This window comes from Primulina huaijiensis, chromosome 11 (genome assembly GCF_012295235.1).
Source record: "Primulina huaijiensis isolate GDHJ02 chromosome 11, ASM1229523v2, whole genome shotgun sequence".
Classification (NCBI taxonomy): domain Eukaryota; kingdom Viridiplantae; phylum Streptophyta; class Magnoliopsida; order Lamiales; family Gesneriaceae; genus Primulina; species Primulina huaijiensis.
In genome coordinates, this window is record NC_133316.1 from 22338551 (window position 1) to 22355958 (window position 17408).

The 17408-nt window shown below is 34.5% G+C and overlaps 2 protein-coding genes across 4 annotated transcripts; one reads left to right on the plus strand and one right to left on the minus strand.

The window, feature by feature from the left end:
• The first annotated feature begins 5227 nt into the window (after positions 1 to 5227).
• Positions 5228 to 8629, plus strand: LOC140987152 (glutamate receptor 2.6-like). The gene is made up of 5 exons (XM_073455557.1): positions 5228 to 5736; positions 5805 to 7051; positions 7134 to 7446; positions 7567 to 7964; positions 8146 to 8629. Exons 1-5 carry the CDS (start codon positions 5463 to 5465, stop codon positions 8479 to 8481), a joined length of 2568 nt encoding a protein of 855 aa, XP_073311658.1. The 5' UTR covers positions 5228 to 5462; the 3' UTR covers positions 8482 to 8629.
• A 1013-nt stretch (positions 8630 to 9642) lies between these two features.
• Positions 9643 to 14987, minus strand: LOC140988719 (probable E3 ubiquitin-protein ligase ZFP1). 3 transcript variants are annotated; one of them, XM_073457769.1, is made up of 7 exons: positions 14846 to 14987; positions 14563 to 14601; positions 11498 to 12355; positions 10989 to 11389; positions 10753 to 10851; positions 10485 to 10649; positions 9643 to 10092 (listed from the first exon to the last, which is right to left on the minus strand). In XM_073457769.1, exons 3-7 carry the CDS (start codon positions 12339 to 12341, stop codon positions 9946 to 9948), a joined length of 1656 nt encoding a protein of 551 aa, XP_073313870.1. In that variant the 5' UTR covers positions 12342 to 12355; positions 14563 to 14601; positions 14846 to 14987; the 3' UTR covers positions 9643 to 9945. The 3 variants fall into 3 exon arrangements, with proteins under 3 accessions (XP_073313870.1, XP_073313869.1, XP_073313871.1); XM_073457768.1 differs by having other exon boundaries at positions 14524 to 14601; XM_073457770.1 differs by lacking the exon at positions 14563 to 14601 and having other exon boundaries at positions 14846 to 14980.
• Between the last annotated feature and the right edge of the window lie 2421 nt (positions 14988 to 17408).

Genomic DNA, 17408 nt, shown 5'->3' on the forward strand with positions numbered 1-17408 from the left:
TATGTGAAGCTTGATGGTTATTATATCATACTACTGATATATGTAGATGATATGTTGATAGCAGGAGCTTGTCTGGAGCAGATTGATAAACTCGAGAAAGAGTTATCAAAGGAATTTGCTTTGAAGGATTTGGGTGCTGCAAAGCAAATCCTTGGAATGGGGATCCTTAGAGATCAGGTGAATGAAGTCTTGAAGCTTGAGAAGATTCCTGGAAGCAAGAATCCAGCTGATATGCTCACGAAGGCTGCTATCATTGAAAAACTGAAGTTGTGTTTGACTTCAGTTGGTCTCCTAGACTAACAAAGGAGGTATGAGCTGCTGCACTGATGGTGTGAAGACATGATTGAAATCAAGTCTTCAAGTGGGAGAATTGTTAGGTAAGATTTTATTTAATGTGGTGGGACCCACATTAAATAAAATAATAATAAAATCTTTTCCCACATCGATTGATTTTAAAAATTGGACGAGGGAATTAGTTATAAATAGAGCTCAATTCCTTCAGTTATTGTATCCCAAAATCAAAAGCTTTTTAGCTTTGATAAATAGAGAGTGCATAGAAAAAAAAGAGTGTATTTTTTTCTTGAGTGCGGGAATTCTCTTGTGTGAGTTAGAGAAATTATTTTCTCGGTATACTCGGGTTGGGAGTGTGAGAAATATTGAGTGTATTGGTGTATACACTTGTTGTAATATTTCTTCCAGTTATAAAAGTTGCAGTGCTCCGTGGACGTAGCCTATATTGGGTGAACCACGTAAATCTTTGTGTTCTTGTTGGTTATTTTATTCCGCGTTTTTGAGTACTATTATCATCGTGATTGGCATCGCTTCGGAGGTGTAATTCCCCAACAAATAAACCCACGTGAATCGTGTAGCATCGTCAACAATCGTGAGGAAATATGGATAGCCATTGTACAATGTTGCAGCAAATGGACTCCAAATATCACAATGTATTAAATCGAAAGCACTTTGTGCCATGTGGTTATTAGAAATAAACGATAGCTTCTTTTGGTTTGCTGAAGGAAAAATGTAGCATGGAGTATGAACATGAGCCTTGTGAGTATCAAAATGTAAAGCATGTTTCAATACGATGAGTATTTGATCAGACAAATGGCCTAATCTATTGTGCCCAACATGTACAAAAACTTCATTACCTACTGTTCTTGTGATGTTCTGCTCGTTGGGCTTCAAGGAATTTCCATCAAACACATAAAGGCCTTCAATGCATCTACCCTTGTCGATCATCCTCTAATTGGTGACATCCTGAATTATAAGGAGTCAGGATAGAAAGTCACTATAACTTGAGGGTTATTTTTCAAGGCACTGACAAAGATAATATTGAATTTGAAATGTGGCACATAAAGAACATTGTGCAGAACCAGATGAGGACCAAGGCAAACATCACCTTTGTATTGAACATCTAATGAGTTCAAATCAGGGAGTGAGACCGTGGAACAAAAGATTGGCATCATGTGTATGAAAAACACTTCTATCAGAACAAATGTGTCGGGAAGCATCGAAATCCACTATCCAAGAAAGATGTTTAGATAATATAAGATGTGTCACAGCAGATAAACATGTACTTCTATGAAAAGTATTCGAGGGACCTTCATCAGGCACAATATTAGTTGAAAACCCAATGTTCCTTTTGCGGTCATCTTGTGAAATTAAGGAAAACACCTTGTTAATTTGAGGAAGGGGATCCATTAATAGGATCTGGCCCGAATAGGGGCAAAATTTTCATCTAACCCCATGAGAAAAGACATGATGTATTCACTCTGGAAGTAATCGTGAATTTCTTTGATACCTCCGCAACATTTTCCACAATTTCAATTTGGCCTAACTTGAGAAATGAATGATATACATTACACACATGTTCACGTATTTATATGAAAGGGACAAATACAGTGACTAACTAATTAACTGACGGAGACCGGCCAATTGGCTAAGTGGTCTCATCATCTCCTCATTTGTAAATACTAAATAGCTCAAGTTCGAGCCATCTCCACACCTCAGTTAAGTATTAAAAAAAAACTATTTAACCTACTACTAATCTTGACTAACCGATTAGCTGACTCGCTATGTGTAAAACATTCATCTGTATCACTGAAGACTTTGGTTTGGAATCTTAATGGTTAAATTTTAATTCTAAAAAAAAAATTGATTGCAGCTACATGACAATTTTGGTCAGGTTCGATTGATCGAAATGACTGCCCAAAATTTTCGGGTATCCGGACCCGATAATATCCAACTCGACGTCACCCCTACTTCGCGTGCTGACCAATTTTCTGGCATATTTCGAGATGTCGAAAAGGTTATTTGTTCTGTATATTACATGGGTTTCATTTTCTTTTGGGCCACAAGTTAATGACAAATTGAGTTGGTTTGTGACTTTGGACTAGAAAAAAATTTCACTATAAAAACCAAATCAACGCGTTTTGTCAGTAATGTTTGCCACGTACCTAACATATTACCATGACAGTAAATATTCATTCTGACCCAAATTTGATCAGTACAGTAGTATTTGAGGCATGCATGTTTATAATATGCAAAAACTATGATCTCTACCTCTGGACACGTGCTGCTTGCATATGCAAAAACCCTATTAGATTTTTAAAGCAACGTACTTTTTTGGTTTTGATGCTTCTTTTCTGTAGAACCCAATTAGATTTTTGAAGCAAAGTTTCAGTTATTTAAATATTCCATAATTTGTAAGTTAAAACTCCATACATGATAACTAGCAAGCTGGTTATTTACTTTGTCCAAATAGTGCGATATTAAACTTACTGTCTACTTCAAAGTGGCCGGCCGACATACATTACCTTGTCCAAATTAAATAATCTAAAAACAAATTAATCATTTCTGCATGACGACAAATTTTGTTTAATATTTTTAGAAGACTTTTTTGCCTTTGTCTCAATTTAATACTAAACAACTCCCAACCAAATGAATATTTATATAAGAAATTCTTATAATTGACAACTCGAAGATGCACTTTATACCTTTCTTTATAACATATTCTTGGACAAAATGTTGCTAAATTTGTACCGTCTGCTATTTTATATGTGACTATAGACCGAATTAAAACAAAATATTTTTTCTTATTAGATGTATGTAAATCCAATTTTTCTATTTTTCGGATTCTTCATAATTTTGTTTTCCTATTGCTCAAGATAACTATCTATTATATGTATAATTTAAATAAATTTTTGGTCTTCCCATATCACATCAAATTTTATGGGAATGTTTATTTTTTGTCGTATATATTTACTTCTTTGTAATTTGATTATCTATTTTGTCAAATTGTAGTATTAATATTTTATCTTTGTTTTTTTATGTTACTTTAATAATTTTTCCAATAAATGAAAAATACGGAACGAAAGCTCAAATTTAACAACATAAATTAATAAATCGTAGAGAAGCACCAAATTTTTTTACGGTTTTAAATTACAGTTTTATTTTTTCAATGTATTTTCTCTATTTAATTTTGTAAGTAATTCTTCAAGTAATTTACCAACTTGTCCCACCATTCTTGATGAAGAGGAAGATGATCCTGAAAAATGTATCTGAAATATTGCTTACTCGCTGATTTTACATTGATCTGTTTAAGTTCTGATGAGTTATTTTAGGGGATGTCAAGACTTTTTTTTGGAGAGCTAGTAACTCTTTTTTTTATGTAATTCATTACGTCGTGAAAATACTTTGTTTGTTATTATTAAGTGTGGTCGAAGACATGAATTAGTTTTCTATTGTGTTGTATTTAAAGGCTTGTTTGTTTCATAATCCAGTCATATGATAAGAAGATTACTGTTTTCATTTAAAAAAAATTCGGGTCTCATGGGTCTCGCGGATCTACCCGGCCCCATTTCGTATTTGGGGTGGGGTGGGTCCGAAGAATATTTAACAGAGGTGAGGCGGGTAATGAGTCAAAATTTTCTTCATGGGGCGGGTATTGGGTTTAGCCATACCCGCCCCATTGACATCTCTAATTATCTTCGTTAAATAGTATTAATAAATACATGTATTTTTTCAGGTATTAATGAATTTTACAATAAATTAAAGAAAAATGAAAATGAAATTTCCACTTCATTTTTCTTTAAAAAAACTAAATATTTAATGTAATTTAAAATAAGCGACATAATGTCAGCAACTTAACGCATGAGAACTTTCTAAGAGTTCATCCATCCTAATGCTATTCTTACTCATGCACGCTTAATCCAACAAAACTGAATGATAGTGAAATATTAATCTTTTAGTTCAAACGTTTCTTGATCTGCAAGTCAAAAGTTATATTTGTACCCAAGACATGACTTTTTTGTGATCTATCATGTCAAATTTCCATCGATGAATATTTGTAGCTATTTTTTCGATAACGTGATTTATGTATAGAATTTTATAACTTCAAAATGTCATGAGAAATTTAGAAATTATGATTGTTGTAAAAAAATTTAGTTGATATATTTGTTTTTTGTCTTATTATTTTGAATAATCATAGTCTGACTATATTATTTTTACAATTTTAAGATTGTGAGTTTAAAATAGTTGTCAGCGTGATAGTAAGAATATGGTTCTGATTTATGGATCACATTAATAAATATTATTATATTTAGACAAAATATTAAAACAATATATAATTATATTTATATCAATCTTAAAACAACTCAATTATATTATTTTTCAAGAACTTAAGCAAAAATAAAATCTGAACTTTATCGAGATATCGTAGATTGGATTAATTATTGAAAAATAAAAGACAATGAGAGTGATCTTCATATAATCTTTGTATATTCTACACGTACAACGCACGTACATATCTTCTAGTATGACTAAAAATACAATACTTTAACTCTATTTTTTCAGAATATTCCCCAGCCTTCAAACGACCTGGACGAGCCACTATATTTTAATTTGGCCTAGTCAAAATGTAAAGTTTGGAATCTTTTTATATACTTAAATGTAAAGTTTGGAATCTTTTTATGCGATACGACAAATAAACGCGTGGTGCTTTATTCCTGGTTAACTCTATTCCGTATGTTTTTGAGAAGCTTCCCCAAGTCTTCTCGGTTCGGAGACTTTAACGTAACTAGATATGGATGCTATGCATTTAGCGTATTACAACCGAGCAATACATTTTGTAAATGTAGCCCAAAAATACCCCCAAAAAAATTGAATTTATTGACCTTCGTGCTACAATAAAGCCTTGATAAATTTGTAAATTTTATTAATTTAGATTAGAAAAGTGAAATCTAAGAGTGAGGGGGTTCTTGCTTAAAGTAGTTAGGCTTAATGAAGTGATCACTGTCAATCTTCTTTTTCCACGAAATTCCCGAAATAGCTTGAAGAAGAAGTAAATCCCATTCATATATATAACCCGCCATCTTCAACAGAATTCTTGAAGCTCGAAAGAAGAAATTTTGATATAATTATTAGCTAGCTGCGTGATTTGGACACTAGTTGCTAATATCGTGATGCTCGGTTTTTTGGCATCATTCCTTCTTATTTTTGCAAAAATTTTGGCGGAGCAAGAAGCATGCATAACTTCTGCAGTAAGAACACAACTGTGTTCTCGGGCCGCGCCTACGGCCATGCTTGGCGCCATTGTGGATTGCAGTACCCGTGTTGGTAAGGAAGAGATAATAGCCATGGAAATGGCCATCGAAGATTTATACAAGCAGAAAGAAGAAAGGTTTACTTTACGCGTAAAATGCTCGGGTGGCGATCCAATGCAGGCTGCTCAAGCAGGTAAACGAGCTGATTTCATGTTTATCATTGTAAAAATCGAAGGTTTGATTTTTTCAAGATTTATGCAGCGAGACACCTTGTGAAAAAGAACCATGCGCAAGCTATTCTGGGACCGAATTCATGGGAGGAATCATATGCCGTTGCAAAGATTAGCGAACAATTTAATGTTCCCATTCTTTCATTCTCAGATTCTGTGCCGCCGTGGGCCATCGAGCATTGGTCCTTCTTTATCCAAGCCTCTCCCAGCACCACCAAGCAGATGACGGCGGCGGCGGCCATAATTCACTCATGGGGTTGGCGACGGGTTGGCATCATATACGAGGATACGAAATCTGCCGCCGATGGCATCCTCAATGATCTGTACGGAGCTTTGCAAGAGTCTGACGTCCAATTCAGCAGCCTTGTAACTCTCCCTTCTTTTGCCCCACTCGGAACTCTACGGGTCGAGCTCGAAAATCTGAAGAAAGGGCAATCCAGGGTGTTTTTAGTTCATGCTAATCTAGCACTGGCCGAACGTCTGTTTAAAAAGGCTAAAGAGATGAAGATGATGGAGAGTGGTTACGTTTGGATCATCACCGATTCGATATCAAGCTTAGTCCATTCGATGAATGCTTCTGTCATCTCAAGCATGCAAGGTGTGGTGGGAGTGAGGAGGTATTTCTCCGAAATGACACAGGATTTTCACAATTTTCACGAGCGATTTACCGAAGTTTTTCGAAAGAAGTATCCTGAGGAGAAGAATTATGAGCCTGGAATCTTGGCCCTACAGGCTTATGATGTTACAAGAACAGTGGGATCAGCAATGAACAAAGGAAGCTACAATGGCTCTCAAATTCTTGAAAATATTCAAGAAACTGATTTTCTCGGATTGAGTGGAAAAATTCTGTTTGTAGGAAGAAAATTAGCTCCCATAATTCGGTTTCAGATCGTCAACGTAATTGGGAGGAGTTATCGGGAACTTGGGTACTGGTCCGACCAATTAGGCTTCTCTCCAGATGCTGATAACACAACTGGCTACAACTCCTCCATGGAAATTTTGGGACATGTTTTTTGGCCCGGAGGGCCTTGGACTACTCCAAGAGGGTGGGATCTTCCAACAATATCGAATCCGATGAGAATAGGCGTGCCCAATGGATCTCTTACAAACAAATTTGTCAATATCGAATACGATCCCTCCACAGGCATGAGAATATTCTCTGGATTTTCACTTCAAGTCTTCGATAGAACAGCAAAGAATTTGAAATATTCATTGCCTTACGAGTTCATTGTCTTCGATGGAACATACACTGATCTGGTGAAGCAAGTAGAGTTAAAGGTACGTGAGAGATAGCGTTTCTAGTTTTTGTTGTCAAATTTTGTGAGGCTTACTAAAAAAGCTAACATGAATTCTTGAGCAGAAATTCGATGCAGTTGTTGGTGACATTGCGATAATATCAAGTCGATACGATTATGTAGAATTCACTCATGCTCACACGGAGTCGGGAGTGGTGATGGTAGTCCCAGTTCAATCCCATTTCAGCCGAGCCTGGTTGTTCGTGAAGCCCTTTACAAAGTTCATGTGGCTTCTAACACTGTCCATGAATATTTACAATGGAATTGTCATATGGACCATTGAGAAAAATTACAGTTCTGAACTACGAAGGCAGACGTTTCTTCATCGGATGGGAACTCTATTCTGGTTGGCTTTCGCCACCGTGTTCCCATTACAAGGTTACCACTTCTCATTTAAAATCTCAGTCTAAATATTTGAACTTTCCTTAAGATTTATGACGCAATTTAGTTAAGAAACAACGTGGCCGGCCGGATTGAAATCTTGCCTTTAATTCATAGGTGATAAGTTACATAGCAACTTGTCAAAAATGGCGACCGTCGTGTGGTTATTTGTAGCTCTAATAATCACTCAAAGCTATACGGCAAGTCTTACGAGCATGCTAACAGTGCAACATCTCAAACCAGTGCTAGACAATATCGAGATATTAAAGAGCGAAAACGCGAATGTCGGATGCTCGATGAAATCTTTCGTGAATAGATATTTGGTGGAAGCGCTGAATTTCAAAAATGGAAACATCAAGAACTTCACTTCAACTGAGGCCTATGCTGATGCTTTACGGAGTGGTGAGATTGCAGCCGCCTTTCTTGAAGTCCCGGTGGCCAAACTCTTCGTGGCCAAGTATTGCAAAAGTTTTGTTATTGCTGGTCCTACTTACCAAGTTGGGGGATATGGATTTGTAAGTGTTAATTGCTCACCCTTTTCCCCCTAGATTATTCCTCAATTTACTTTATTGGTCCATCCATTTTGAACAACTTATGTGTGATATTGCTCTTACCATCTTTCACACACACATATTTATATATTTAGATAAATTTTAAACACATCGATGAGCCTAAACAAGCATGCATAAATTCCAGGCATTTCCGAAAGGATCCATGCTACTTCCAGACATGGATGAAGCCTTGCTGAATGTATTTGAAACCGGGGTGCTAAAGGATTTAGAGGACAGCTTATTAGCCTCGGAGAAATGCGTGGAAACTAAATCCGACAACGAAACAGCAAGCCTGAGCCCTCAAAGCTTCTTCGTGCTGTTCATATTAACCTTTGGCACATCAACGCTTGCGCTTGTAGTGTACTATTATCATGAAGGGGTTTGGATGCGCATGTTGATGGTTATGAAGAAATTGAGGGAAAGAATGAGGAAATTCTCAAGAAAAGTCAGTGATGTTTCTCAAGAAATGGATGGAACATAGGAAGATATATCTTATCGTGTGTGTGTGTGTGTGTGTTTGTGTGTTATCAAGCAAGTGTTATAACTATGTCTCGATCTTTTTATTATTTTTAAATTCTCTTTTATAGTAAAATCTTTTTATATTTTTTAGCTTGACTACATACTTAGAGATATTAGTTTATAATAATTGGAAGAAATTATAAATTATATAAAATAATGTATTTATGCAAATGCATCATGTATGTACAAAATACCAAATAATTATTTGTTGATTTAAAAGGAAAATCGGCTTTGTTGTATTTTCCGTTGAGATCTTTTGTAAATTTTTAATTCTAAATTCTATAATTCGTAGACATAAGAAAGAAGTAATATTTGAAATGACGGGTCCTGCCTGTCTCCATTATTGGCTAGTTGGTAATGCATTTCCGTAAATAAATTAATGCATAAAGAATACACGTGTTAAACAAAATTGAAATGACTTCGGAAAGTCTCATCATATTCTTGAAATGAAGGTTTTTTGTTATTTATTATGTCCTTTCCACATGCCGTGCCGAAATTCTAGCTATGGGATCATTTTGTACACGACGTCAACTTTCATTAAATGTAAGAAAGTCACATGATTTAATATTGTTGAGACGAGAGAAGGGTAATTCCGGTAAAAAAAAAAAATAACCAAACTCTGTTGTGTTGTGAATGGTGTTGAATAATTCTTTTTCCTTGAATTTACGAAATCATACCATTTTTGTTCTAAGCCTTGTAATCAAGAACGTTGAACTTGCATTTGATTTGATTTACAAGTGACGATTAGGATATTTCACCGCAAATACCAAACCTAGAACAATAATCACCCTGATGCCATGATACATGTCACACTTCCATCGACTAAATTTTTTTATAAAACACAGAAGCTAAAAAGAACCTATTGTATGGAGACATCTGCTCTGAGTCCTTAACTGTTGAGAATGCTTTGATACAAATACCAGCAAAAATATACCATAGGATGGCGCTTGGCCTTGGAGATGATGCTGCTGCCTTTCCCCAAGGGCACACCGTTATTGGTGGATCCAAAGATGGATGCTTCTGGGATGAAAAAGGTCTGTTGCTGCTCTGTATGATTACAAAATCGGGTTGCCGGTGAAAACATGAATGCATTCAAATGTACACATATAGGTGACTATGAACCTGTGGGTTTAAATGGCATTGGATGCATTCACGTATGTATGTACGTATCATACATACAGAGATTCAATGAAAAGTTGATACAATATTCATGCACAACAGAATGAACAATGAGGAGCCTGTACAGTTTTTGAGAGAGACACAAGGCCCAATAAATGTTTCAAGACCTGGTCGTCTATGTGCGAATATATACATAAATAGAGTATACGAAAAGAAGTTTCCTATGGATGATGACCAATCCTTAGCAAAAGAAAAAGCAAAAGCAAAAGCAAAGCCAGAGTTTTCATACATCCAAATATCGTGCTATTTACTTATCCTTCCCCTTTTCATGCAAGGCTGTTGATTTGCATATCGGGCAAGAGTTCTTAAACAGCAGCCATGTCTTTATGCATTCTTGGTGGTATTCATGTTCGCAGTCAAGAGTTCCAATGGTTTCACCATCCATGTAAGCAGTCTGCATAAAAGTACGATTATGAAGTTTTCTTTCATGGGATATCCCAAACAATAAGAATCGAAAAGCGGGTGCAGATACTTGATCATAACTTGGTGATTCGTCTTAAACCGATACTTTTGTCAGTCGAAAAGCGGGTGCAGATACTTGATCATAACATGGTGATTCGTCTTAAACCAATACTTTTGTCAGTTTATCATCAGACAATTTGGATGGTCGTGAAATCATCAAGAATTTAATTTAGGAACAATAAAGAAACGGATCAATGTGGCGTGACTCCATATCAATAACACATGAATAATTAATCTATAAATGGTAAGCACATAGAGAACTTCGAGGTATGGCAAAACACCAAGGGTATATGTATCGATCAACCAATCAATCTATTGAAATACCTGGCATATAACACAGAAATTGACACGCTCGTCCACAGATGGTGTCTCTTCAAGATTGACACAACACCCTGAGGTAAAAGCTCTCGTTTTCAAATTGTTTCGGATGAAATCCTGATGTAATCCTGTGCCAACACTCCCTATTTGTTCTCCCAAAGCAAGAAGCTCCTGACAAAAATCTCTGTTCGTTAATGCTCAGCTAAACTATAAACTGACCACATACACACATTTGTAGCGTATATTATTGGAGCAAATATAGTTCCACGATTACCTCATATGACATGTGATCTATGTCCAAACGCATATCTGTAAGCTGATCCATGGAAGTGCCTGCTTCAGGATGACCTGGAGCTTCTAAGATTGAAACTTCCTACAATGAGAGCCCATGGAAAACAATTCAAACAGTTGCAAGAGTGTTCACAACCCTTACTCACATAGTCCTCAAATCACAAAACCAAGATACAGACGAAACAAGAGAATAAAATAGAGATGAGATAAAATTGTTACATCTTCTGGTAAAACTCTCAGGTGAGGAAGGCTGTGGCGTCTGGCATTGGAGCCGAGTATGATTTCCCTTCGATGAGACTGTAAATACCGACTTGTTGGTAGAACCGGAGCTAGAAATGTAGGCCTGGCATCTACGACGTCTGGGAATGGATTTATGCCATTATTTGAAGCATTATTGATTGAATTTCTGGGTGAAGAGGCTGACATTTGTGAAGGAAAGTTAACGTTGTATCCTCTAATGCCTTGCACCGGTGGGGTTGGATGATGAGGATTGGAGTGGATTTGAGGAATAGGAGGGCGAGGGGGATGTAGGAAACCATTTGAACCTTGGTTACCATTGGTCACTTGATAGCCTTGAGATCCCATATTCCCCGTTTCAACACAAGCTCCATTTATGCTAGCTGATATGCCAAGAAAAGATAAGAGACAGGAGAAGACATTGTCAAAATAAAGAAAATTCAATTCAACCAACAAAAGAAACCGGTTATGTCTCAGATGTAGAACTTTACCATGCACAAAAGGTAGCTCAGGAGCTCGCGCCCATGGAAATGTGCAGATATCACCATTGTTTGCACCAAAATGCATGTCAAACCAAGGATTTCCAGGGAATGGAACAGAAGGAGCAACATAATTTCCCTGGATCATGTGACCGGCATTATGCACCTGAAAATCAGGTATGTTCCTCAAGCTTTGGTGAGATCCACTTTCGACTATTGACGTCGGGTCATTTCCACCATATTCAGTTGGCGCAAATGAAGTGGCATCCGTTGAAGTAACATCAGATTCAGTCGGTCTAGCAGTCATAGGGGTAACAAAAGAACTGGAGTCTGCCAAAACATTGTGATACTGGTAATTTGTTTGAGCCCCCTCAACATTGTTTCTCTTAAATGACCCTCCGACACCATCCATGTATGACATGTTTCTGCCGTAGCTGTCTGTAGGAACTCCTACAATTCTCTGAGAGCTCAAAGGAGAAAACTGATCATATGTCCAATGATTTATTTGAACAGGGAAATCTCTAATACCGGTTGGGGGTGGCGCCAAATAAGGATTATAATGGCCAGATGATGACATGGAAACAGATAAATCAAGATTTATGAAAGGACGTTGGGGATGGATCCTGTCGTATTGTGGCATCCCATAGAAAGTACTGCCGTGATGTTCTGGCGGGTGGTGATGATTAAAACTAGGCCTGTTACGAATAGAGGGAGCCACAGGGTGGATATTCTGCTGAGGATAATTTGCGACACTCCCATAAAAGATGCAAGGTTTGGGATGTTGATGGTTATGACCTTGTGCATATATTTCCAAATCGATCATATGACCAGTGAACTGTGTGTTTCGGTGCTCCATTTCGACCAAGATACCTACAACAGAACACAATAGAAAATCATAATGAGTCAAATTAAAAATAACACGGGGAAACAAAAAAATTGGAAAATAAAAGTCTTAGAGTGAACTCAGAAATCATGTCATGTAGGTTTCTCTCAACAAAAACTAGGATTAACAAAGCAAACGAGAATCACAAAATCTTAACATTATGATGACTCCCAAAGTTTGACATCAGAGTTAACATATGGATCCAATAGATCTATTTACTTGAAAAAGAAAGGCAAAAAAAATAATCTATGTACTATTTGAGGACAGATTTGAAGAAAATACGATCTTGATAAGCGGAAGACCTTGAGAAGCAGAAGACCGAGCATGAAAAGTTCTCTTTCCCAGTACTCAAAAATACATTTTAAATGTGAAACTATAATTTCTAATTCTGGAATGCCCTCTCTTCCAGGAGTTAGTTGTCTGACTTCAATTAAGTTCTTCATACTCCAGCATTTTCACTTGACAAAAGTTGTTATAGCTTAAGTTGTAATTGGCTAATTGCTATTAATCCATTCAACTTACAGATTGTGTTGCAGGGTGATAAATGCAAATAAATAATGCAAATAAATAATAAAACATGTCTTAGTTTACATGTGAAAGCTAAGCAACAGTTAAAACATGTCTTAGTTTACAAGTGAAAGCTAAGCAACAGTTCAGTTTGGGAGTCAAAAAGAGTACAAAACTAGTTTAATAAGTAGCTGAAATTATTATCCAGGTTCAAGAACGAATTACCAAATTAGCAACTTTTTCTTCTAATATTTAAAAACTTTATTACATGATTATCACAGAATTAATAATTTGCACATTGATATAAAACTGCCTCAAGAATCCATATAAAGCTTGGTCAAGATGGATAAATATTAATAGAAGCCAAATGGGAACATGGTCCTGAGCATCTCAATTATTATGAACACGTTCTTTGCTTGATAGCCTGGAGGAAATGAACTTCTTAAGCATGTACCTAACTACAGCACCATAAATGAGTAACTGGAATTCAAAAGAGATTTGGCTCGATGAAATTCAAGTTGTGCCTCTATCTGGCTCATTTACACCTCTAATGGAACTTGTTAGAAATTGTACCTCGATCTCTCTTATTTACACCTCTAATGAAACTTGTTAAAAAGTTACTTCCTTATCAAATATCTAGGTTCAATTTGCAGAGGCATGCCAATAAACAACAACCATATACTCCAACAAACAAGATCTAAAATGTGCAAGCATTCCCATGCCCATGCATCACATACCAAAGACTCTACTGAACTGCATTACGACCTTGACCCAATACATAATGAAGATTGAAATAACTATCGTAGGCTCAAAAATATAAATCAACTAATGCAACAATTTATCATGGTTCTATAAAAAGCGAAGATCTGATAGAATAATCAAGTCAAGATGACTGACTTCTCTATGAAAACAGCAACAGGACGGTCTAAAAAATTGGGGACGGAAGATTTACGAGTGAAACAAAAGTCTCTATAAGGAAAGAAAATGTCAAACAAAAATTTGACGGTTACCCGAACCCCCCTCTTCATATTGAAGTAAGTAAAACGAACAGTTGGATTAAATTAACTAAAGTAACTGGTCCTATAAACTCCAGATGGTTGGATTTTCTTTTAGAAACAGAACACCGAAATAATCGTACCGATTAAGAAACACCGGGATAAATTATCCCCCCACAATGATGAATTTGATTAACCAAATATATCTGTGATAAATAAACTGCCCATGTAATTATACTTTTACCATTCCAATAATTCCCTAACTCAAACACAAAGTACAACTAATTTCCAGTTCTTTCACAACACACACACATCCGTTTATCGTGCATCTTACATTCAATAACAAATACTTTTGTGTAAAACAAAGCATAGATAATTCAACCTGAGATCAACGAGAGAGGATGATACATAATTCTGAACTTATTTTCCATTTATCGCAAATATTTATTGAATTAAAATTTCATTCAAAGTTTCTCTAATCTTGTCCCCCAGCAATCAAGTAGCAAAATAAAACTCAAATGCCCAAAAGAATAAATTGGTTGCGTTGAAGCCCGGTAAGTCGCAACAGATAATCAAGAGGTCCCAAGCAATCATATGATTCAAAAACACAAGGAAAAGGAAAACAATAATTAAGGAAAAAAAGGGGAAAAAACCTTTTTCATTAAAATGTTCTATCATTCACAAGTTTTCACCTTTGACAGTCGCCAGCAATAGATTCCAACTTGCGACTCCTGCAAGAAATTTTTTTTTCAAAAAAAACATATGGGCTCAAAAACCCTAATCTTCAAACACACATCAAAAGTCACTGATGATCATAAAACCATAATCAAAAAGAAAAACCCACAAACAATATGACCTTAAGAAACAAATGTATGCATTATGTGTGAAAATATGTTTTTTACAAATTTATAAAGATCAAATTTTTATAAAAATCATTAAAAAAAATGGTTGTTTACGCAATGGGTAATTGATTACGTTATCTGAAAGCAACTCCAATTGAAGGATAACCAACGGAGAAAAACCAAGAGATCTGAACGAAACAAAAGAAAGAGAAGAGACACCCAGCAATTTACAGAGAGACACAGTTTTGATGGAAAATCACATATAATTAATATTCTTCTATTGTTCTCATGTTTTGTTTTTCTATTTTTTCCTCCAGCATCTAATGTTCTTTTTTTAATTAAGCATAATTTATTTTAAAAAAATCAAGCATAAATAATAATTTATATTAATTATAAATTTATTTATATTTACCTACTTGCTGTTCGTGGTTACGTGGCCATTGCAATTATCTTTTTGATATCCACGACCGTCCAAGGAATTTCCATCTGTATCCTTGATTGTATTGAATCTCATGACATTGTAATAAAAATACAAAAAGTATTTATATAAAATATATAGAGTTTATTTTATACTTTGTGAGCATATTAAAAATAAATTGATGCAAAAACGAGGATTAATGATTCAACAAATCTGTATCGACTCACTTATTATGGTGCAAGCAATCACTTATCCGCAAGAAGATCATAAGTACAATGTCCAGTTGTCATGTAAGTTAATGTTAGTTCAATCACTTTTAAGAAGTTAAGTTGTTCCAAGTGCGAAGATTAACAAATATAGTTGTACATAATCTTGTTTATTTTGTTTTGACTTCCAATTTCATAGCATATGGGAAAACGAGAATTTTCCGTTTCGAATATTTTATAACAAAACATCTTACTTTAAATTAATAAAAGTATAAGCTTTCCTTTAAAAAAAAAATTAATGCATCCAAATCGCGGCATAAATTTTATAAATCCGATTATATTTTAAGAAATAATTATTATGTAACTTTATATTTTGTGGATATTTATTGAGGATCTATTTGACAAGACGACTTTTAATCACTGACGTAAGATAGGTAAACTGATCATATTTTTAGAATGTAGGGTTTGCTAAACCACATATCATACATGTCAATAATAATAATAACCAACAAAAAAAGAGATATTAATATATAAAATCTGTTATTAATTTGGTAAACTTATTTAAGTGACTCGGAAAATAATAAATGTTTTAATCATGTCGAGGTGAAAATTGGTTCTGAATGAAATCATTTGATTTGAGAAAATGGACGAATTTAAGACACTTTTAGGCTTGAAAGTGTTTTTAGTGTGAGAGCATCAATTAGATATCATCATGGAATTATGTGTGTGATTTCAGCTCGAGGTATCCGTCATCTTGATTCAATGGTTGTTGCATAATTCAATGTTATTCTTTTTGGCTTAAGCTTGTTCTACAAGGTAATTATTGTAATGTGTGGGTGTTTTGAGATTCAGTTCAAAGTGTTCTTGTGTTGACAAACCAGTTGGATATTATTAACCATGATGGTTTCTTGTCTCATACATTTGAAAGCTTCTTCATTCTGATTGTTTTATGTGAATTCGTAATACTAGTTGAAGCCAGTTCGAACACAATCGCTTATTTTTTAGTGTATTTTGCTGCTTCTTATCCTTCATCGTTTATTTGGAGTGAATGTATTTATCCAATTTGGTTGTCGGATTTAGCTTCTCATGATTCGTTTAATGAATATTGGTTTTTTGTTTCAAATAAATTTTTTTCGGATAATATTATATATATTTCTATATTATATAATACTATATTATTAAGTTTGAGTTATTTGAAATGATAGTTTTTTTAAAAAAAATATCAATAATTTATCCAAATTTTTAAATGATTTATATTAGTATTTATTAAAAAAATCATTATATTTAAAATAACAAAAAAATTAATATAAAAATATCATATATATACAGCAACGCGTATAGAATATGTTACTTTTAATTGAAGTTTGGCAAATAAAATAGAACCAAAACTCATTACCCGTCACGTTTTTTAACACGCAAAAATGTCAGATAACCCCATAATTGGATATCTTATACTTGAATCATGCGATCGAATAATTACTTTAAGAGTTGATATATTATGATACCATTTTACATATATTTATTCGTGAGATAGATCAACAATGTTCATATTTACGATAAAAAATAATATTTTTAATAAATAATTCAATAAAATATTATTTTTATAAAATTAACGCATGAATCTGTTTCAAATAAGTTTTTGTGAATTTGATAGTTTACCATATCAATAAAAGTCAAAATATTATAAAAAAAATTTATTTGAAACATGAAGAAGTATCATCTGGCTAAGATTTTATTCATGTTACGTGCATTCTCAAATTATTGCTTTCCGTGTCATCCAAGCTTCAACATTCTGTTGCTCTAAGATTCTTTATTATTTTATATAATTTTTTAAATCATCTCGGTTTTTATATGCAGTAAAAAATAATCATTTTTTAAAAATAATAATAATTTTTTAAAAATATGGTGAGATTAGATATTCGTCTCACACAATTGATAGTGAGATTGTCTCATATGATTTTTTTAATATGATTTTTAATGCTACACATTAGGAAACTTAGAATTCAATATTTCCTTAATATCTGAAGCTTCTACAAAATCCCACCAATACAATTACGGACAAATATTATATA

Bases quoted from the DNA above. Each gene is read 5' to 3' on its own strand.
- LOC140987152 (XM_073455557.1), top strand. From the start codon at position 5,463: ATGCTCGGTTTTTTGGCATCATTCCTTCTTATTTTTGCAAAAATTTTG. The intron at 7,052-7,133 runs GTACGTGAGAGA...ATTCTTGAGCAG, and splicing joins TGAAGCAAGTAGAGTTAAAG to AAATTCGATGCAGTTGTTGG. The intron at 7,447-7,566 runs GTTACCACTTCT...TTTAATTCATAG, and splicing joins CACCGTGTTCCCATTACAAG to GTGATAAGTTACATAGCAAC.
- LOC140988719 (XM_073457768.1), bottom strand. From the start codon at position 14,548: ATGATAGAACATTTTAATGAAAAAG. The intron at 10,650-10,752 runs GTAATCGTGGAA...GATTTTTGTCAG, and splicing joins TAGATCACATGTCATATGAG to GAGCTTCTTGCTTTGGGAGA. The intron at 10,093-10,484 runs GTATTTCAATAG...ACTTTTATGCAG, and splicing joins ATTTCTGTGTTATATGCCAG to ACTGCTTACATGGATGGTGA.